The following is a 23,725-nucleotide window of genomic DNA, read 5'->3' on the forward strand; positions in this document are numbered from 1 at the left end:
CAAATTACTTGTCCGACAAGTATTATTAACTTACTTGACCTTAATTGATCGAGTTTATTAGTTTTCTGTTTGGTAAATAATTTTTCTTGTTTGGTTGAATAATATATTAATCATTCACCTTAGCAATTAAGCTTTCTCTCTGTTGGTCTCTCTTTCTTTATAAATATATACGTATTAATTCAAGATTCAAACTTCAACAGCTAGCTGTAGCCTATAGGCTATAGCTGAGGAGATGGTACGAAATTAGGAAACAAAAAAAATTGTTGATACTGTCAAGGAGTAGAGAATCTCGAAGATAATTTCGTCCCATGTGCAGTGTGCACCAGAAGCAATGTTATAGTGTTATATCAATAAGCACATGCATGTCTAACATCAACAATAACATGCATGCATCACAAAATACAATCTCATCATGTCATGGTTGGTTGGGTTAGGTTGCATTTCCATTTTCCCTTTTTTCTCAAACTTGAAATGATGATCAGAACAATGAGATATGTATGACATTTGAAGGATAAGGGGCCCAGTAAGTCCTCCTTCTTGCAATTCATCAAAAATATAAATAAAAAACTTCTACACGCATATCAAATAAATGAGTCCTACTAAATTAATTCGTGGTCGATGCATATTCCAAATAAATTTGATGTTCGAAATAGCACCCCTTGTTTTTTTTAAGGACAATGCAGGCCAAAAATGAATTGCATGGTCTCCATTTTCAACTCCCCACCTTCAAATTTTATCGTCTAGTTTCTTGAGTTGGAATGCCTTTATGAGAATTCTGTTTTAAAATGGAAATAATATCCAAACACCCTTTTTCTTGTCTCCTCCCAATTCCCAAAAGCAGGCTAATCATCTTTTGTCTAGACCCCACTACTTGTATCTAATATTTATCCATTGAATGTAATCAAGTTTTGAGTCATTGGTGTCCCCATTAGTCTTTGTCTTTTCTCAGCTCAAAAAATATTCTGCGGCCTGATCATCTTCTAGCCTAAAATTTCTTCCTTTATTTCCTCCCCCTATGTTCTGATTTTTCTTTGTCTTTTTTAATTTTACTTTTTCTTGATTTAAAGGTTTCATTGTAATGTGGAAAAACTTTTACAATTCTTTGTCTTATCCTAATTTTCGGATACATACAAATTTCAGTACTACGTATTATATCGCTTTTGCTTTAAATTAAGCACGGGGAATAAAACTTTTCTCTAATCCGTGTGAGAATAATTCCTCTCATTCTTTTCTTTCTTCAAATTATAATATCACATTGTTATCTTGTTGACAGTACCTAAATTTCTTTTTCTTTTCTGAAACAACAGACAAAATGGAAAAAAATAAATTTAAAAACAAGGTCTTTTCTGTGACAAAATATGACCTCGAAATGGGTACCAATGGAACGGATCAAATGTCGTTGTGGTATTTGTTAAACTATTGGCTCCAATGACGTCCCATATGTTGAACTTGACCCATTCTTTTGGGCTTTTTTTGGTCGATATATTTCCTTGGGCTTCATACTTTTGTCCACAAGGTCAAAAAGGTCTTAACACTTATTATATTAGAAGTTCTAGTTGGATTAGGCAACTAGAGCTTGGGAGTAAAGTCCAGACCAAGAAAAAAAGAACTTGGGCTAAAGTATATCATGGACAAGGCAGGCCATGGTCCTTAGCTATACTTAAGCTCAAATCTATAAGCCCCTCAACTCAAGTAATTGTTTTTTACTCAGAAAATGGACCTAGCATATTAAAAAGTAAATATAATATATATAATCTTGATCTAGATTTTCAAATTTTTTCTACCAAAAATATTTTAATTTGACACATAAATTATTGTGACGTTTTCACTTAAAACATAAGAAAAGTCGAAACAAAAAAGTAAAAAATCGTGTCAATTGGTTCATCTAATCATCAACATAAATACTGAGATATCTAAGTCATACTAGTAAAAACATCTATTTATTGATAAGAAAAAGAAACAAGCGTAGTTTTCATGTAGCTAGCGTCCATGATGGTGACCTACCCCAAAAGCGATCGTGCACGAGAGGCAATTGCGACCGAACATATTTTTCTCGAAATTATTTTATTTTTCAACTTTAAGAAAGAATGAAGAAAAATGAAAATTATTATTAACCATTTATAGTAAGGATATGACCAAAGAGACAGCCCATTTATTAGTAGCCACCGAAACCTCTTTCACCTATATTATCCAATGTTGTCCCGTTTTCAATTAAGACACTCTAAATTAGAGGAAAGGGATTGATCGATAAGTATGGGCATGGACTGTGGACGTAACAGTGACAATGTTTGTGGAAGTAAGAGAGGGGACCATATTTTCCCATTGTTTTTGAGTGACATATGAACGAATGAATGAATGAAGAAACTTCAACAATCCAAACTTGATCTTGAAAGGCCTCTCTCGACTCAATTATTCACATGGCATTGGCATATATTATGTTAAGCAAAGCATATTCTCATATTCTTCTCCCTGCGCTGCGTTGCCAATCTGTCAACTTGTTCTTCTATCTTTAGCTTTTCTAAGGAAATAGACACCACCATGTCTATTAGCTTAGAGGGGAAAGCATAAAATAAACAAGAAGAAAGCTGCCAAAAGTTTAATAAAAGGGATACTGGGGATGCGGGGAATGGAGCACATAACATCAAGGGCATGATTTGATGCTTTAATCACTTGAACTACAAATTATTTGCAAACCCGTGAAGTTTTGGTTATATTTTATAGATTGTGTGGATTGAAAAAAATCCGCATCAATCAATCCTATCCTGAAATAATAATAGAAAAGAATTCCTAATAAATCAAATCAAGATTAACCTGGTCGGCAAAGTGGATTGAAAGAAACCCTCATGCTGCAAAAAGTAGTTTCAAATTAAAAATTGAAGACTTTTAATCATTGTTCTTCCGCATAGGTAAGCAAACTCCAATCTCAAGCCTATAATATTCTACTTGCAATTGATTCCAATCTGACTGCCGCTGGAAGTCCCACAGTGACAACCAATGAGGTAATGCCATCTATAATATAATATTATACATGCGGATCTAATTCTAATCCCATAAGATTTCTAAGGGCATATTGGTCCATTCGCATTGAATGAATAACATGGTTTACAGCAGGAAAAGAAAAAGAGTAGACACCATGTTTATAATATTCACAGTAAAATTTTAAATTGATGAAGGCCAAGTTGACCTTCAGATGATATTATCTATTGATAAGCGAAATGAAAAATTACAAGAATTGCATTGGCATTAATGCTAAATTTAACTAATGGAACATTACATTAAAAAAAAAAAAAACAAAAAAAACAAAAAACAAAAAACAAAAACAGCTGCACAACCACCACCACCTTCAATTTCCCTATATCTTCTTCTTCAACCACCCAAAACATACAGAACGAAAAAACAAAAAGATCAGGAAACACCAACAACTACTTTGGGTTTCAAAAGAATTCTGTCAGCAATCTCTCTTCTTATTCAGTCAACCATTTACAGGGGCCAGCCTCCCCTAGCAGGGAAAGTACCGTGGCCGAGAGCTACAGACTGATATTACATAAACTTTCTTCAACTTGTGCTTCTTGTCATACTTTTTACATCATTAACAAAGATACAAAAAGAAGAAAAAAAAATTCAGACATCTAGACATACCCCCTCTAAAAACCAATAAATCTATTTTTGTTCAACATGTGACCTCCTTTTTCGAGCTCTATTTCAGACGAGAAGGCAAGTCTCGGGCTGTTTGAGCTGTTGTTTGGCTTGCTGCTGGGACCAGTATGCATGGGCTGTTAGGACCCTGTCCAAAAGCTCTTGGGGGACAGGCTCTCCCCTCCTTTGTTGAGGAGATATTCTTGCCGTGTGTACGAGTGTTTTCCACTTATCCTACACACCCCAAGAAGAAAACACCGTCAACAACCAAACCCACATCACATGCCTCACTTTTTAAGCCCACAAACAGAAAACACAAAAGGCAATATAGCAGCAAAAGTTATGTAGATAAGGCAATGGTGGGCACTTGGTATTGTGAAACATGTTGAAGGGTTAGATTTAGAAGAAGCGTGTAAGGTTAGAATATAAGAGATTCCTTGAGACAGTTGTATATAACAAATAAAGTTACGCAGACCAACAAAGCTATAAAGACTGTCTAATCATTAGCCTCTGTTACAAGCAACCAATTTGACAGACAGATCAAACTAAGTACGCTTGTGGGCCTTAGCCATAAAAAGGACTTTCAAATGAGGAAACAAGCAAACAATTACATGAAAGTAAAACATCCTGTGAAATTCAAATTTGAAAAACTTTACCACCACTAGTTCTACAGGGATTCAATTAGGTAACAAATAAAACAATAAACCCAATTGCACTTGATTTATCATTGCCAAATAGAATCCTTACCTTCAAATCCACATATGTTCGATGCTTAGCATTATCAAAAGCTCGTAGCTTAACATCACGCCACCTGTAAATAACAAAAACTATTAAAAACTCCACATTGCAGTTAAAGGGGCAGTTTCCTCACCCACAAGGCAAGGCAGATGGGCCTGATAAAAGTAGGGTTTAACTGAGCAAGTCATGGTGGACCAAATAAAACTTTCGAAAATGCTAAATCAAAAGTTATGCTCATGGATCATTAAAGTACCTTCCAGTGCCAAGTTTCTCAACCGCTTGGACAAGTGCTTCCACTTCAGCAACAGAGAATGGTCGACGGATTCGGCGCTGCCCAATATCAAACCGCTTTGATTTCCTGTGCCCAGGAACCACAGCTAGTGCCTCTACACTCATATCTGGCACAGCAACCAGGGCTTTAGAATCTGTTGTGCTTTTCTCAGCAGACATATCAGTTGGAGAGGGTGCTGAATCATGATCACTTTCGATGAAGTTCCCTAAACTGGCCGTATGAGGCTCAGGTGAGGCTTCACTGGTAGGACCGGATGGATACCTGGTGCAAAATCATTATGAGCTCAATGGAAATCAACTTTCGAGTCTTGCTCTGAAAGCCAACCAAGGTGATTGAGTTGGCATCACAACTATATCAGACTAACATGCATAATCCAGTTCTTACATTATTAAATCTTCAATGAAAGCATTCTAGGACTCACAAAATTTTTAAAAATAAAAGAAAAAGGAGCATGGAAGAGAAGAAGCATCACCATACATAATCAACTATAATGCATTACCTTGTTAAAGGCTGAAGGACATCGCAAGGAAGCATACAGGGAGAATCCCCAGAACATAAAGGTGGAGGGGTTTGGGAAGAGTTAGGCTCCAAGGTAAATCCCAAGGAATCTAGCTGGTTATCTTGAGAAATTCCTGTCTGCAGTAAAGTTTTATTGTCGTCTCTCACTTTCTTTCCCTGAAGAAGTACACCAACGCATAATCCACCTCCAAGTACTGCTGTCACTGCGTCCATAACCGTCTTCTGCAGAGCAATCACACATCATCAGAATCCAAACTAAGACCGTGTGAAAGGTGAGTAAGACAGACTGTTTCAGGTAAATTGCAACAGCTTGCTTTGAGGAAGACAAAATATGAACGCTCATGTATATGCATACTCACTTACACCAATACAGTATACTTCATAGCTGGAAATGAGGGAAAAGCACAATCAAAAGAAGTCTCAAAGTACCTTCAATGAACCAACAGTTGCAGTGTCTGGGATCTCTATGAATAGCTCGGGCACCCTAAAAGACTTGATCCTGAGCTTCACTGAGTAAAAGGAACCTCTTGGAATGTTAGACACCAATCAAGTAAAAATTGTACATATTAATCACTCTGTCAAAGTTTCTCATACCGTGAGAACTCCTTGATTGGAATGAAGAGTGTTGACCTGCTAGCGAAGAAGATTTCATAGCAACTGCATAATTTTTCCAAACTGCTTAGTTAAAAACTGAAGTGCATACATCTCAAAACACTTGAGATGATCAAATTCAGATTGAATAGCATTTGGTTTGGAAAATGACCTCCTTGCATCTTTGAACACGAAGCATCTCCAGTGATTCCCTTACCACGCGAGTCAAAGAAGCCCTCTCTACTAATACCTTCATCAATATTCAGAACTGCACTACGGTCGAAAAGCTTCCTCTTCTTAAAAGGAATATTCATTTGAGATCTTTGTCGTTTGTAACAATTCTTCCTATTGTGGTAATTTGGTTTCTGATCCCTATCTGAAGATTCCACAAAGAAAAATGCTATTAGAAAACAGATCACCATAATTATGTAGCACTGCTAATAAAACTTTACATGAAGCTCGAGAAACTCACACATTCTTTTAGTACAAGGCAGCCACTTACAGGAATTAGAATGTATATCATCCTTCAACTTCGGAGCCACTTTCCAATATTTCGAGGCCAATATTTTCCTTATTCTTCGGTCTCCAATACGCGATGGCGCTGGCCTTGAATACTTTATTGAGGTAACAGGGTGAGTACACCCAGAGGAGTTTTCGTCATCATCTCTACTAACTACTTTTACATCATCCCGGCTAGTGGGGAAAGATCTCTGAGGAATATGGTCTACATACATAGGCACCTTGGTACTACTATCTGAACTAACTAGTGCAGGAGGTTCCCCTTCCCAGACCGCTGGATCCTCTAAACCGCACATATCAGGCCCCGTACCAATTAGCACCTTCGCACTCTTATTGGTCTCATCTTTTATTAATGTTTTAACTTCACCCTCTAACTTAAATTCACCAGCCTCCCTGCAGCCAGAAGAGCCTGCTTCTATTTTGCTAGTAAAACTTCCCGTCTCATTCTTGCATTTTCCACTCACCAACATATCAGAAGCAAACCTCTCCGAGCAATTGGAAGTTGTCATAACAGAACTTTCATTCTGATGAACAGGAGACTCCTTGGAGCACGAACTTTGATTCGGACCTTGTGAGATATGATCAGATACAGGGATTCTCCTATCACAGCTGCCTTGATCGCAAGGTTCCACTTTCAATGGTTTGTCACCATCCAGACAATTTTCCTTCGTACCTGCACACTGATCTTTTGACGTATGACTGGAAGCCGGAGAACTCTCTCCCTCGAGCAATAACTTGCCAGCTATGGTGGCCAACAAGTCAAAGGCGCCCATTGAATTGTCATCAACTCTCTTTCTAATTGCACCTCTCCTCTGGAAATCATTATGAAAATTAAAGATTTGGATCATAAACATAAAATGCAAATCACAAAGAGTCGCTGGATATATATACCCTTGCTGATCTGGTAGCTCGAGGAGTGGCAGGCACCTGATAGCCATTAAATCCGTAGTCCAACCTCTTCTGCAACACCATATCTCAAAAATCATACCACGATGATTACATAAACCACAAAGAACGAGGAACAATTCCTTTCAACAAATATACACTTCACCGGCTGCCAACTCTCAGAATCCAAGAATAAGAACTCCTGACAACAGATGAACGCAAGCAATTGTTGGATCACAGAAAATAAACTCAGATAATTGACTAAGTCATCCAACATTTAGTGAGAAACACAAGTTCCCAAATATTCCTCATAACACACTTTGCACAGGAAATATAAACCCATCAATCACCAAATTGTTTATCGACGAAGGCAGCAAAAGAATCCAGGGAGATAACAGAAACATTATTAGCTAAAAGCCATTGCATTTAGTTTCAAAGAAACCACAATTGGTCAACAAAAACTCCCAAAACATACAATGAAATATCAGTCATAAATTCATGCCAGTAACTCCCATCAGATCCACATGATCTGACTACAAGGACATTAACATAGCAGCCCGGGAAAGAACAAGGCACCCAACCCACGTCGCACCCAACCAAAAACTAACGGAAAAATAGAGACTTGATAACATGAAAGACCTTCTCCACAGTTTCTGCAAATTCGGACAGGAGTAGCATAATTTTCCATTTTTGACGGAGTAAAACAGAAGCGGGAAAAAGGAAAAATAAAAATAAAAAAAATAAAAAACGGCCTTAAACCACAGCAAAACCTTATATCAAAAACCCAAGATATAGATCTGAAAAAAACTTCCGGCCATCAAAAAGGAAAATTGGGACCAACTGAGGCAATTTGATTTTCATGGAACTATCCAAAAACTTGAAAATCAAGAGGTCTTAAACCCTCAGCCAAGATCGACCTTGCCGAACATATAATTCAGATTGTGTGTCCGCAACAGGCAAAAATAAACAGAGAAACTTCATTTCTCGAAGTTTTGACAGAATTTAAGATTTTTTGAACCAAAATTACGATGGAAATAATGAATTACCACCAGAACACCCAGATCGAATCCATTAAACCCAAACTTCGGAAACAAAACAGATCATCCATGACAATCATTGAAAAAAAAAATCAACCCAGGTTTTTTTTAAAAAACCCAATTGATTGCTCAGAATTTACGAGCAGAAAAACCCATAATTTGGAGCATAAAAGGCTTTTCGGTTGAATTACACGTGAAAAAAACCCGAACAATTCTCTCCCCTTTCCCGCACTTTCTCATCAACCAAACGTACTGTTCAGGAAAGGCTCATCGAAACCGTAAAACCCACATCACATAAACGGAAGCTTTTGCAATTTTCACGAAACAAAACCATGAAAATACAACATGCTCACCTCTGCACAACGATTTTTCGCTAAAAGTTCAAAGCTTTACACCGAGAAATCAAATTCTGGAGAACTTTCAGGCGAATGCAAGATCGGTAATTGTCGGAGAATTCAAACAAGAATCTGGAATTTATCTTTCTATCACCACATCCACACTTTTTCCTCTCCCATTTCTCTCTATCCCATATTTTCCCGGAATTTATTTTTAAAAAATTCTTTTGCTTCAAACAAAACCCATTTTCTCTCTCAGAAAACAAAAACCAAAAACTCGTCTTTCTCTCTCCCTCTGATCGCCAAAACCCTCTGAAAACCACCAACCATTGCTTAAACCCCCGGCTCTTATACCATTGACTCCGCTTACCGAACCTATCGGTAATTCCTTTGGGCTTACCGGCTATAGTAGGTGTGTGGAAACCACTAAAAGGACCGGTTCTTCGCGTTTGGGTAACCCACTTTCTAAGCGCCTAGTGATCGTGACACGTGGAGGGCTCTGGGATTATGTGGCTACTTGTGGTCCGCCTGATCGAGAAAAACGTTGAGTCACGAAGACAACGAGTCTATGTTTTATATTTTTTTTGTGGGTTATAATTTTGGTAGGCAGTCCGGGAAAAAATATTTGGTTGCCATATATATGGGGTAATTTTTGGTCATCTCACTTGACAATTGAACAAATGGTGTTTGGTTACCAAGAAACAAGATACCAAATGGTATTAACAATTTACATGATTCTTCTTCTCTCTTTTTTCAAATGGGTTAACTACTTCCCAACTTGGGAATATTAACATTAATTGTGTGAAAAGTGTAATTTCTTAAGTGAGCATTGTGGGAGATGAATGAAATCATTCAATTAAAACCTAACTTCAGTATCGAAAGGATTTTCGCAAGCATCTCACGAGTCGTTGATCTTTAGAAATGTTTTGTTTGATATCAGGATTTCAGAAAGAGGTTCAATTTTTCAACATCAAACATATTTTGCTAGTTGTCAATTGCTTGTGTAACAGTAGATTGGTTCGATTGCGATTGCAAATTCTTGATTAGTTTGAAACTAGTATAGGCATTCTCAATCATCATAATGAAACAAATCCAACCAAAATAAACACAATTTTATGATAAAATGAATCGTGATCTATGAAGTATTCTCAATATTTATTAAATGTGATATGGAATTAACTATCCTTTAGCACAATGAATTCACTTTAAATCCTATGAGAATAGGTTATTAATAAATGTAGTACCAAATAAAATCACGTGCAATTTGTGAGAGTGAATTTGTTCAAAGTGGATTACATAATGACTAAGATATTCTCCGAATGTGTCGAGCATTGGATCACTTTACAGTGTAACGAAAAAAAATATTCTAAGCTCTTTCAAAATTGTGAGAGATAAATACCACCAGATTAAGAGCAAGTCGACGATAACAAAGAAGTATTATTATTTATTATTTTATGGTAGCTAAAGTGAAAACATGATTTCATTAGGCCAAAATTATAAGAAAGAAAATAAGAACCAATTTAAACTGTGAAAATTGAGATAAATAAAACATGAATATTTACCACCACAAGTCATTCTTGGCCGTACTTACGAAAAGTAGCTGACTGTAAAAGGGAGAAGAAAAGAAGAAGAAGAGAAAAAAGGTAGAATCAAGCAGTTACCCAGTTACATATCAAACTGTTGACCCAAAAAAAAAAAAAAAAGTTACGTATCAAACTTAAAAAATATTCACGCGGGGTAGACCGTAGACAAGTAATAGAGATCTAGTCGTCCAGGACACCTCCCATTATTTTATGCCTTGCTTCCTTCTCTCTCTCTCTCCTCAGCGTCACCCTCAGATCTAAAAATAGTACTTTTTTCTAACACGGATCCGATCGTCCCGACGGGGACAAACTCGTCATTTCAGGCGTACGTCAATTGTTAAGTTTACCTTAAAACATTTTGTTGTATTCGTCCCAGCAGTTATCCCGATAAGCATGTTGCGCACCTTTTCCAGCGTTGCTCAAATTTTAAAAAATAAATAAATAAATAAAACAGAAGAAAAATAAATATTTATTTTATGTAATGTTTTGCTTTTTGTTTTTGGATTTAAGCGCGGGAGTGACGTAAGATGGAGATCGGAATCCGACGTGGCGAAAAGGGAGGTCCCAATTGGTCGCTTTTTGGTGAGTGTTGTTATCTCTATCAGTAGAGGAGAAGGACGACAAGGAGTATGAGCATATGCAAATAAATTTTAAAATTTTCGAACCTGGTGGGGCCCGCGGGTGGGATGTGACTGGGAGGAATCTCCGTTAGAGATAACGGGAGGACGCGAGTGGTGGTGGAGAGCCGAGATAACAAACGCCGTTTAATTCGGGGATAAAGGATTGGTGGTGGTGGGCCCCACTGCCACGTGTTTTAAATTTTTGATAAAAAGCAGTGAGAAAGTTGGGGGGTCGGGGGGAGAGTTTGAAGAAGTTTGACGATTGAGAAAGAGGTCGTTGTGGAGTGGACACGTGTAGGGCGAGAAGAGCGGTTTGCCAGGCTTGCTTGTAAGGGAACGTGGGGCTTATCGCTACACGTGGCGATGAGGGAGTGGCTGTCACTAACTCGAAGAGAGAAACAGGGGCTTCTATTTCCTCGCACTTTGTTTAGAAAGTGGTAGTTACGCACGCTAGGTGAAGAGAAGAGAGTTTGGTTGCAAACTAATGCTTCAAATCTTGCAGCTTTTTTCTTCCTTTTTAAACAGTTTATAAAGCAATGGCTCCAAACTCATATCTCAAAATGTTAACTATACTTTTTTTTTTTTTTTTTTACCCACAAAAAAAAAAATTTCATGTCCCGAATATTGCACTATTATCTTATTCTTGTTTCTCGTCTCATGTGAGAATATAAATAGGAAGAGTGGATGATAAATTCTGTCATATTAGTCTTTGTGTTTCCGTAATAAATGACATCATAGATCCAAAATTTACTACATTAAAATTTTTTTTTTTAAAAAAGTGAGCTTTTAAAAGTGTTTTGGAAAGTCTTGGTTGATGAATTAAGTAATATCATTTTGTTTTTCACATTGTAACAAGTGGTGATAAACTATGTTGATGGAAGGAGCATTTTGTTGAGATAAAGAAAGACCCATTGACATTAGAATGCAACATATCAAATGTTGCTCCCATCCTTTCCTCGCAAAACTTGCCCTCCTCCCCTCCCCTAACACCCCCGACCCCTACCCTTCCTTATCTGGCCGGCCTTCTTCGCTGCAATCTATCTTTCTCCTCTCTTGTCTCCTTTTGCTCCTTATCCTCTCAGGATTATGGCAATGAAATATGGCGGGTCCATTGTCCAATAATTTATTTATTTTTTGTATATTTAAATTTGAATTTTTTTTTTAAAAAAAAAAGGGGTGATGATGGTTGATTGAGGATAAAGCTAGCAAACGTGATAAGTTTGTGAGCAAGACGGTTCGGAAACCCTTCCAACCATAAAAATTAGTTTGGACTACAAATAGGTTCAAAATAAGAAAACATTGGAGAGGTCATGCAAAGCAAGAAGCTTTACCTTCTAGCTGGCGGCAATGAATATGGTCCTTCCTTGTGTATAATTTTGTACATTGCCTTGTGTAGTTGTGTGGATATAGTCCCAATTGCAAAAGACAAATTTATCTGTTTTAATATATATATATATATATATATATATATATATATATATGGTCATGAAGTCCAATTCAAGTGGCATGGAAATAGAGTGGATAAACAAAACGATATGGATATGTAAAATACAGATTTCCAATCATAGCAAGAAAAGAAGGGAAACATATACTCAATTTTAAATGAGTAAACATAATTTCATACTCGATCTCATAAATACATATAAAATTTTGTAGAATCTTAAGCAGCTGTAATCCGTACATTCAAAGAATACTAATTGATGTTTATTGAATAATCTAGGGAAACAGCCCTTTTTTTTTTTGGTTGTGTGACTAATCTGCTGAATGAGGGATTATCAAGACATGTTTTTCACCTATAATTAGTGTTGATTTTACTGAATGATGATGACGTTTGGCTGGATGTTATGTCAACTACTTTATAATCCCACCAAATTTTTATGCAATTAATAATTAATGAAATAAACAGAAACCAAAAAAAAAAAAGAAAAAAGAAAAAAGAAAAAAGAAGTTGACATCTCAGATTTCCGTCTAAGTTTGGTGATATTTCTAATCGTAAGTTATGAACAAAGGAATAAATTTATTGATGGTCAATTGAAACAAAACTATAATCCCCTCATAATTACAAAGAAAATATTTTGACTTGAATTCTAACACACTTAAACCGAACGCTAAACCCTATTACCAGACTAAGTAATGACGTAATTAATGTTTTAATTAAAAGTATTTATGTTTGTCTTTTTCTTTTTCCTGTAGATCTGTTAGAAGAAGAAAGAAAGTACATGTTAATCCAGCTTTTCTGCCCTGCCCCTGAGAGTCCGAGTCACATGAGGGGGTGGTGGAAAAGGCACATGACCAGTGAGATGGGTGGGTTTGGCAGCTAGCTAAGCTGCCTGGCCCATGCATGAGAGAGAGAGAGAGAGAGAGAGTTAAAATAAAAATGCAGCCCCAAGAAAGCTGGAAAAAGTGCAGCAAAATGTAGATTATTGGATAAAATCTGTGGACAGCAAATAAATGTATGTATGTGATTCCATCGAACCACAAGAAAACTAAGCGTGGGGAGATCTGTCTATCTGTTTGCAGCAGCTACAACTTGCAAGAGAATTAACAGAACCAAACCCAACTCATACATAGCAATCTAATCTCATCTATACATGTATGGCATTGGCATATAATTATAACTTGGTAGGCCTTTTATTTTTTAAAACATGCCAACATTGTTCTCAGCCTTGTTCAACTGCTGCCAGCTGATATTTTGATTGGATATTGGATTTCCCAACAATGGGACCACAACTTGGTTGTCGGTTTTATGCCAATGACTTTTTTCTTTATTTATTTATTTATTTTTTGGTTTGGTGTGTCAACGTTTTCATAAATTTTAGTTATAGGGTTGAGTATAACGGTGCTAGTATATATATATATTTTTTTGGGTTGGTATTTGGTTACATCGCATAACCTTGAGTATAATGCTAGAGGGTTAATATTTCGTAACCGGGAAATGCTAAAATGATCATATTTATAAATCACATTTTTTATAGAGGTAAGATTCATATTCTCTAGTTTTATTAGAAACGTGTATATAAGGTGATCTATAAATGTGGTCTTTCTAGCATTACTCTTTCTGATCATTTTAACAATACAAAATGTTACAGTTACGTATTACTTAGTACTTTGTTATGATAATTAATGTAGTAAGTGATGTTAGTTGATGTGAAGATCGATTATAGTGTCCATATTTATCAATGATTGTTAATTAGTTATACATACATAAGCGACTAATACTAACATTTGTTTTCTTGTAAATAATGTTACGAAAAACAGTCAAGAACTCTCATCATCAATATTTTATGGAAACAAAAAAACAGAGAAAGAAAAAGGAAAAGAAAAGTCTTGTTTATATTTGTCTTTTTAAACCTAAAGTTTGGAGGAAGTTAAATTGTAGTTCACGTAACATGAAGATTTCTTGACGTAAAAGGGACAAACAGATCTCATTCATTGAGGTGTGGTTGTGGCAGTTGAGAAAACTCTTTGCTGCTTTTCTGTTCCGTGGAGCCTTTCAACACAGACTTATTCGTCAAGAAATTAAAACAGCCAGTAGAGAAATTAAAACGTATATAAATAAAATAAATAAATAATAATCAGTGTTAATATATATGTGGCAGCAGATGCTTATTCGTCAACAGTAAATCACAAGAATATCATAAAGAACAAACTAAACCACTTTTTAAAGATCAATGCATTGGGTTCGGTTCACACGTTACCTATAGACTGTTGACTTCATTTTGGTTTTTTTTTTTTGGTTTTTTTTTTTTGGCACAAGAAGTTGTTGTTGTGAGACTTGAATGACAATTATGGCATGATAAACTTCTGATAAAATTGATATATATATATATAGTCATTATTTAAAGGCGATAGTTTTTTAAATTTTATTTTCAGTGGAGAGGGAATCAATTTTGAGATTTATTGTGAGAAAAAATACCACTAGATTAATAGTTAGTTGGTCAGCCACGACATGTTTTACCGTTCGACGTTCATTTTGTTCTCTCATAAAAATCAAACTCATTAATTTGTTGATATTTTGTAGAAAAATTACTAATTTTTAGCATGATGATGTGATATAAGTTACAACCGTTGTTTTCTTGTTAAGCAGTCGACGGCGTAGACCAAAAAACCAAAAGAAGTAAAAAGGAAAATGAGTCAGCCAAAGACAACAACATGGACAAAATGGCAAGAGAGATATTAATAAGCAAATCTAGTTTAGGACCATTCTTAGCCTTTAAAATAGTGTAGGAGTTAATTACCAATTCCTACCAAGCAAGCATGGCATAATTGACTATGATAAGTCATTGACCAATGACTCATCCAATCCAAGCGAGGGAGAATGGCAGTTTCAAACTTTCTTTTTCCTAAAATAATCCCCAATAATTATTCCCACCGACTCACATTCAAAATGAAAATGGAGAACATATTCGGATTACCCTTTGGTTTTCAACAGAATACACTACCCAACCCATTAAAGGCAAGGATCATTTGCTGTGGAGCTAGAACAAGAGCCAAGTTGCTTATAGAATTTTAACCAAAGTAAGGGTGGGTGACCTTAAATTATTTCTTTAAAACTTACTTTCGAAATATAGTGTTACCTTCACTACCCACATGCCTGTGAACGCTTAAAATTATTCATTAATGCTAGTCTAATAGTGAAATTCTAGAGAAATTTATTATTATATGACGATAACACCACATGATATGTTGATGTAAATATTAAATCACTCACGTTATAATACATGGTTGTGATGTGTTTATAGGTCAGAGAGTAACACACAATTTATAATTTGGAGGAAATAATGAAATTAATAGAAACCCTGAAAACCCAAAATATAAGTTATTTTAGGCAGCTAGGCGTGGGCTCATTATAACTGCAGCTTGAAAAGATGTTTTGTTTTGTTGGGATATTCTATTGGATATATATTATAAGCACAGCAAGCAAAAGTAAAGTAAATTGTTTTCCAGGAAGAATCTGGTAGGGTGTATCCGGAGTAAAGGAAAGAAATCAGTCTTCTCCAAATACCATTTGAAGTTTTAAATAGAAAGAGCGGAAAAGCTTGTTAATCATGAAGCCGTCAAAGTTGTTAAATTAGGGAATCTTTCTTCACCCGGGCAGGGCCCTTGATTTGAAGTGGAGGTGGATATTGGGCCCAAGCAGCTGACATTGCAATATTGGATTTGCACAAGCTTTTAAGGCATTTTGAATACAAAAACGCAGGTCATGGATGACAACAGGGCGTTTCGGGACCGAATTTGGTAACTATCTCCGTCGCCATGGTAACTATTTTACTTAAATTAATTTCCTTAATAAAATGACTAAAAATTTATAATTTAATGCGTGTAAAGTGCGATAACACATAGAAATTCTAAAGGCGAAAGCCCGTGGGGCTAGCGGGGATGGAAAAAAATTGTCATCCCTAGATATGGTAAGTTATATAGAGAGAGGTCATGACATTATGTTGTGGGCAAATGGAGCACTTGTGTTTTCTTTGTTTTCGTAACTTAGATTATCTGTCTGAATTCTTTAGGAGGTTTGTGATGCGAACCATATATTGAAGACATCCTGTTCCTCCTTTAATTTGTAGGATTTAAATAGTTGGTTGGAAAAGGACGGTATGATGTATATCAACAAAATGAAGAAAATGCTGAAGATTATCAAAATCGTGCAACCATATTTACTGGTCAAGATGATATATACGGTACCGCACCTGAGATGAAAAGTAACCGCTTATGTATTAACCACCATATATAAATGGGAAACAAAAAATCCATATTTTGTAAAAAAGACTTTTTTTTTAAAATCCCTGCTCCGGCACCCGTGAAGTTATACATCAACTTGATGAAGATAGAAGAAGAAACATGTCCATGTTTAGACGGGTGAAACCAATGACACCATATGGGAAGTCTTCACTCAGAGCAGAGATGTTGCCCCATGCACATAGCTGCTTCTAGAACACGTCGAAGGAGCTGGCAAGGCAAGGCATCACCCAAGTATCATAGCGTTAACCAAAGAGACTTACATAACCTTTCTTCTACTTCTTTCCATCTCTCTTTCGTACACTAGGAGATATCAGTAACAAACAGGAAAACAAAACCAAAAATAGGATTATGGAATGGGGGTACAATGTACACAGGCCAACAGCCAACAAACTGCTTCCACAAGCTAAAAGTTCCAATGAACTAGCAGCACAATCCAACAAGGTAACACAAAGGTAGGCATACCTCATTCTGCAGACAAATTACCATACTGCCATGGGTTGAATTCAATTAGTTTAACATCAACCTCATCAATAGAGTCAGAGCTATCGACTGCTGCTCGGTGTTCATTGTATTTATTGTTATATTGATAGACTTCCAAGTCACCCCAAGGTGTAGGTGTAACTTCCTCAGTCAAGTCAAACCATCGTGGTGTAAACTGATGATGCTTGGCCTCTCGTTCTCTCTTTTCGGCTCTCTGCCTCTCCTCCAATCTGAAAGAAAGAAAGGGTAATTAAAGGAACAATCATCTTTGTGAGGGGACAAAGACTCAATGCAAGCATGAACTTAATGCCTTTGCGACAGCTAAGAAACCTCAATCTGTACCTAAATCATCACAAGGACATCGTAACAGAAAAAAACCAATTATTTAAATATAAAAAAGATGCAAGTCTGTTAGAAATTTCCAACGAATTCAGCAATTTGGTTCCCTATTGAAAACAATACAAATTACTTGAGAGAGAGACAGATACCTGCTCTTTTCTGCACCTGATTTGGATAGATCACCTTTCTCAAGTGCACATCTATCAGGCCGCAAACGAGAGTCTGATGCCAACAACCTTTTAGGAGCGGTGTCAAAGCTATTTATTTTATGTGCAAAATATGTGTACTGAAATTTGTCATTTTTTGGAGCATCAGCAATATGCCAAACCTGCAGCACAGATTATCTTTCGTAAATGTAAGAAGCCAGACTATTGAGTATCTTTTCCCAGCAAATATAATGGAAATCAATGTCATACAAGGTGTGATCCAGTTAAAACAATGTGTCAGAAACAGAGAGACTAGCAAATAAACTATTCATCATCTTCTTGAAACTTTGGTTTCTGGACCAAAGAAAGCAACTGAATCCTGACAAATATAGTGAAGAGTTCCACTAGGCAGGAATAAATAAGTTAAAGTAACAAGCCATTGCCACACTCTGGTGGGACACTATTTGTCTTTAATTAATCACGCACTATAATGGGTTCATCAAAGAAACTAATCCCATAAAAATTCTCTTAAATTAAAATCATATATGTGATTTAACTCCATGAAAGTAAACGCACATATTGTATATTAAACTTGACTGACTCTATGAAAAAAAGATATAATTGTCAAGCTCACAGATTCTACCCTTTTCACAGCACCAACTAGAAATATTAGAGCAACATTTCAATAACATACAAAAGTATACAAGAAAGATTCTATGAGTAACCTCTTTTAATTCTGTTCCTGGAAGGGGTTCCCCTTCCATATCACATGGTTGATAACTCATTGACTCATTCCATTTCCCAGTCATCAATATCTGAGGTTCCTCAGCAGCATTGTAAACATATCCATCCACTTCATAGCGCCCAGCTCTGCAACCAAATACAGCTTTTAATTGGACACCAGTATGATGTGGCAAGTAGCATAAAAGAACACGTATAACAACTATGATGGTTGTATAAACTAAATCTGGAACTACCAAGAGAAGTTATAAAAGAGTAACAAATCTTTTCAAAACTCAGTTTATAGTACTGGAATAGTTTATTTACAGCAGGATCCAGTGAACCATTTAGAATGAAGCAGTCTTCTTGACTTCTTTTATTTATAAAGACACTTTAGCCATATATTAAGAAAGAAACATGGGGTCAGGAATCTATTTAGCATATACCCGATGAGATCAAACAGTCAAATGTAAAGAGTTCTAATCTCATTATACCACAGAATCCACCAGTAAAAACTAACAAGGCTCACAGTTGAGGAATTCATAGACAGGAGTAGATGTTTCATGGAATTGAAATAAGAAGAAAAGATACCCAAACCAGCCACATGACTGAAAATATAGCACAGCTTTGTCCCCAGTCGTCAGATTGGTCATGATCATCTCCCCTGGTGAATCAACCCACGTCCGGCCGAATATTAAGTTGTTTACCTTTGTGGGAGGTGGCACTAAGTCTAAGACTACACCATCTCTTTTAAGAGTAACGCGTGTTCTGCGAACAAACCAATAATACATAAATATAAATGTTCTTTCCAAAATTCCCATCTGAAAAAATGAACAAGAGAAAAAACACGATGATAAATAAAAAAAGCACTTGATAGTAATAATATTTTAAAAAGTTAACCCCATACATCAACAAAAGTACAAACCAACAAAATTGAATCGAAATAACAAATATACATAATAGTTCATCTAATCAAAGTAGCCATACAGAGATGCAACTCTTATAAAAATGAAGCGAAAGCAGGTCAAGCCCTCACAAAGGATTAGCTTCAGAATCCACTAAAAACCAAAAGAACCGGAGGGGTTTAAAAAAAAAAAAAAAAAAAAAAAAACCTTTCTACTCACACAAGCTAATGGCATCCAAAATAAATTTATATTGTCGGGCGAACATAAAATACATACACAACTAAATTTATGATTATAGAAACAAGCAATCAGTGTATTACCTTCCAACAGGGTAAACATCAACAGAGTTGCCTAAAAATTTAGTTTTCAGCTTTGATGTCACGTCATAAGCAAAATGCTCATTTTCAGCATGCCCAGCACTCATTGGTGGATGATGACTCACCTGGAATAATGATATATGATGAATCATTTCAGCTTACTTACGATTTTAAATGGAAGACAGAAGACAGAAGAACATGAAAGAAAACCTAATGAGGATGCAATTGAAGGACACTACAAGATTACTAGATGTAATATAGCTTTAGCGTCAGTCATTTCTAGAGGCTTCCCCTAAAAGATCTTTTGCAAATTCTCAGAAAAAGGATGCTTTTGAAGAAGCTCCAAAATAAAGCCTATCCAAGAAGATGATACTTTTGCTTATTAAGTAAGACAAAAGGTTTAACGACCTCAAAATTGTGAGAAGCATTTTCTGTTTGAAAAAGTACGCATCCCTCTCCAGAAGCAGTGTCAAACAAACACCAGGACAGGTAATCCCTCAAAAACTCTCAAAGGCTCATACTCAGGACGGTCGTAGCCCTCAAAAGCTCACCTGCTCTGCAATAAATGTAACCCCTGAGTGATTAACCATTTCATAAGTTTCCCCAAGGATAGGATTGAATGGCTTCCATGTTCGCTGGTAGGCATAGTAGACGGATATAGCCCATGACGCTGCAATGATTAATATGAATTACATGATTCAAAAAATGATACTTGCAGTGCATCACAAGAAAACTTCAAAGGAAAGGCATACTCACTGGCAAACACCAACCGCAAATAAGGATCCTCACATTCGTCTGCGCGATCCAACAAGTTCGAATACTCCATTAACTGTCACAGACATTGCACAATTTATATAATAATCAAGTATATATACAATGTGCACAACAACAGTGCACAGATATTAAGTAGCACAAACCTCGGCCATTTTCTGCAGCATTGTCATGGGCTCAAAAATAAGTACAGGAAGAGTCACCATTGATGTTACATCTGAACCTATATACTTCTGCATCATCCTCCAGTAACTATCTCGTTCCTTAAACATAAAAATTGCAGAGAACTCAATATGTCAGGATGTATAAGCGATGCAGGTTAAGAATGACAAATAAATTTCACATTTGAAGTAGTAAATAAGAAGGTTAAGGGATGCAGTTTCTGAGTTAATGTTAGGATGCTATCACAATGGCAAGACCACCTTAGATTCCAAGCATTGCACTTTAATTGCTGGAATTAAACATGAAAAATGTCATATTACAACATCTACACATATATAAATCAAGAAACAATAAGGACAATATGCCTTTCTGAACACATAGCCATCCCTCATATAAAAACACAGTTGAAAGACTACACTGAATATAGACAATACTCTTACTCCTAATAGCCAACTTATCATCAAGCATATGATAACTAAGAGCAGCACATCCCTTGAAAGATCAAATGTACAAATGGAAAAAACAGTACACCTCCTGCTTCCATCTTCCTCTATAAGCTTCCTCCTCTGCATCTTCTTTGCCTCCCTCTGGATTTATGACTTCCACCCCTTCATAACCAAGCAACCTAAAAGCAACAGGAGAGCCAGATTCTCAACTGACAGATCTCATTCCTTAATATCATCAGGGCCAGGGCATAGTTTTCTCAATAACTGGTACACAAGAAAATGAATGTAGTGCAAGAAAAGTACACCAAAAGTGCCCTTGTATATGGAGTACAAGAACAGTGAACATGCAAGTTATACATAAATGAAACTAATGGCCTCAACTAGAGATTCAGCAGACACGAAAATCACCTCCCTAAAGAGAACCAATCTATTTGGGCTGTCTGAAAAATTCTTTATATTTTTTTTAACAATTTTAAAAAATAAATAAAAGTAAGGGCGAGTTTACACCAATATCCATATTAAATTAAGAATTGCATTCCAAGTCATAGGCCTGCCTACAAATTACTGGACTACTATCCAAGGCACCATTGCTTAGATGATAATAAGCATGTCTTTGTTCGAATATTTATAGAAAAATAAAATATTGATGATAATCATATGGCAAGAACCTCTAATACTGATTCCAGACAATCTGCACATTAATTTTCAATTTAAATGACTAAATGATTTATTCAAATGGAAAGTGGTAGGACCGCATTCATCTTCGATAAGTACACAAACACACCCTTGTAAGTGTCCTAATTATAAACACCAACATAATCCGCCTCATCGGCTGATTAAAACACTAGCTCAAGTTAAGAATCCAACTTGCATCGTAATTCAGGAACTGATATAAAGGCTGCATTGTGTCTTACAACTAACCTAAAACCCTTCCAAACCCAAATTCAGCATCCTCATCCTAATAGGGAACTCTAAATTCAGCAATTCACTCACAATGTTGATCAAAGGAAACCCAAATATCCAACAAATCATAGTCGTTTCAATGCAGTACATAAACGTGTAAGAAAACAGACACATTTCGAGGAGAAAGAGTCTGATAAGAATCCGATCACAAGCAAGATCAAAATGTCACAGCTCAAGGCGAATTACGGAAGCCAAATCAAGAAGTGATTAAGAGTAGTACATCTACAGAGAAAGAGCACAATTAGGGTTCTCGATGACGCCAAGAGTTAACCTCCAGAGAAGAAGAAATGAAGTGAAAGATTGAATTATGAGGAAGAGAGAAAAAGCTAACCCGCCAACAGATCGGTGCATGGCGTTGCTGAACACGGAGAGGCCAGAATTCATGGCTGCGAAAAAGCCGTTGCTCTGTTCCTTCTTTGGGCTACCCATTTCTCTCTCAGTCTCTGTGAAAGCTAAAAACCCTAATTTGATAATTGCAAGATCAACACTACGAAAAACAGAGAAGCGGTTGCCACCAATAAGAAGGAAATGAAGAAACTAGGAAGACAGAAGGAAAGAGAAACTAGTTAGGTGAGGGGTAGGGATTGTAATTTCAGATACCAAAGAGGACATGACGTGGAATTCGCTGGCGGTTAGTTTCTTGCGCTGGCGCGTGTGTTCTTCTGCTTTATTGACGTCCTGGCACGCGTTCATTATTGTTTGAAACGTTTTCTTTTTATATTGAAAAATGGAAATTCAAGAAGATGGAAGAGTTTAATTATTTTTTCCCCCCAAATTTTTTAAATTATTTTTTATTGATGGAGAGGAGTATTCGGATTGATTCTAAGGGCATCAATAGTTAGGATTAATGCAATTTTATTGTATGAAATTAAATTAAAATAGTAGAATTTCACTTGCAATGGTATGATTTAGTTCATCATAGTTGATAGAGGGTGCTATGTGATGAATTCTTGATTGCAATTACAATAGGCTAACTATGGGACCTACATGCCAATTAAAAATAGAAAAAATACAATAATTGATGCATTATGCCACAAAAGCAATTAAAGATATCTCTCTCATTTTTTTGTTTTTTTATATAGAAAAAGCGATAGTAATTATTAATGAAACATATCAAAGTACAAAGCTATAAAAGAGCTAAAATAGATACATCTCCAATGACCAAATACAACAACATGTTAATTTGATATGGCAAGAATTAAGCCTAAATCAACAAATACTCAACCCCTGATTCAGCATCTCGAAGGACTCGTACTCAGACTAACAATACATCTTCACCGTGCAATGGTAGAAACGATAGATCTATATTGCAAACAAAATACAACAAACTCCTAAAGAGTTATTGAGATTTAAAATAAAAAGTGTAGCAAACTCCTAAAGAGTAATAGACTTAAAACAAGAAACAGGATACATCTCCACATCTTCTTCGGCAACCGAAGAAATCCATAACGCCATACTGGTTAAACCTCAACCCACACAAACCGATAACTTTCATTATTATAATTCCAAACACTTAACTGGAGCCAAAATCATATATATGTGGGCCAAAAGCAGCAACTAAATCATGATGACAATGGTGTTTCGCGGTGTCTGCTTCCACATTACATACAAACCAGCATTGCAACTGTTACTACCTATACCGACGTTGGTGCTGCTGTCTTTGCCTGGATAGATAGCACCACTGGTAACTCTTATTACAACCAAGCAAAAAACACCCAAACGAAAAAACCATGCAACTAAATTTGTAGCCATAAACAACAAAAACAAAAAAACAAAAAACAAAACCAATATCCACGGGAAAGGAAAGGAAAGTTAAGGAAAGAGAAGAAGAAAAAAAAAGTATACATAAAAAGAGAGGGGTTGCGAGGGAAAGAGAGATGAGGAAGAAAGGGGTGAGATGGGGAGTAAGGGGAGGAGAGGCAAATGTCACCCTTCTCCCCCTCCCCCTTTCCTTTGTGCGGTGCTGAAGGATGGGGGGC

The 23,725-nt window shown here is 36.3% G+C and overlaps 2 protein-coding genes across 9 annotated transcripts; both read right to left on the bottom strand.

The window, feature by feature from the left end:
* Nucleotides 1–3,159: 3,159 nt before the first annotated feature.
* LOC117630596 (telomere repeat-binding protein 5-like) lies at nt 3,160–8,880 on the bottom strand. Of its 2 annotated transcripts, none has more exons than XM_034363298.1 (10): nt 8,571–8,880; nt 7,187–7,382; nt 6,279–7,107; nt 5,949–6,152; nt 5,780–5,842; nt 5,615–5,694; nt 5,166–5,407; nt 4,628–4,927; nt 4,384–4,447; nt 3,160–3,870 (listed from the first exon to the last, which is right to left on the bottom strand). In XM_034363298.1, the coding sequence occupies exons 2-10, from the start codon at nt 7,265–7,267 to the stop codon at nt 3,703–3,705; spliced, it is 2,031 nt and encodes a 676-aa protein (XP_034219189.1). In that variant the 5' UTR covers nt 7,268–7,382; nt 8,571–8,880; the 3' UTR covers nt 3,160–3,702. The 2 variants fall into 2 exon arrangements, with proteins under 2 accessions (XP_034219189.1, XP_034219188.1); XM_034363297.1 differs by having other exon boundaries at nt 6,249–7,107.
* A 7,566-nt stretch (nt 8,881–16,446) lies between these two features.
* On the bottom strand, nt 16,447–22,286 carry LOC117632901 (oxysterol-binding protein-related protein 3C). 7 transcript variants are annotated; one of them, XM_034366517.1, is made up of 11 exons: nt 22,078–22,286; nt 20,869–20,962; nt 20,322–20,438; nt 20,161–20,233; nt 19,956–20,074; nt 19,408–19,529; nt 18,774–18,950; nt 18,188–18,332; nt 17,466–17,644; nt 16,960–17,207; nt 16,447–16,797 (listed from the first exon to the last, which is right to left on the bottom strand). In XM_034366517.1, the coding sequence occupies exons 1-10, from the start codon at nt 22,173–22,175 to the stop codon at nt 16,961–16,963; spliced, it is 1,371 nt and encodes a 456-aa protein (XP_034222408.1). In that variant the 5' UTR covers nt 22,176–22,286; the 3' UTR covers nt 16,447–16,797; nt 16,960. The 7 variants fall into 7 exon arrangements, with proteins under 7 accessions (XP_034222408.1, XP_034222412.1, XP_034222411.1 ...); XM_034366521.1 differs by adding an exon at nt 21,857–21,968 and having other exon boundaries at nt 16,447–17,207; nt 20,778–20,962; nt 22,078–22,185; XM_034366520.1 differs by adding an exon at nt 21,777–21,968 and having other exon boundaries at nt 16,447–17,207; nt 20,778–20,962; nt 22,078–22,185.
* Nucleotides 22,287–23,725: the final 1,439 nt, after the last annotated feature.

The sequence above is a fragment of the Prunus dulcis genome, chromosome 6 (assembly GCF_902201215.1).
Source record: "Prunus dulcis chromosome 6, ALMONDv2, whole genome shotgun sequence".
Lineage (NCBI taxonomy): Eukaryota > Viridiplantae > Streptophyta > Magnoliopsida > Rosales > Rosaceae > Prunus > Prunus dulcis.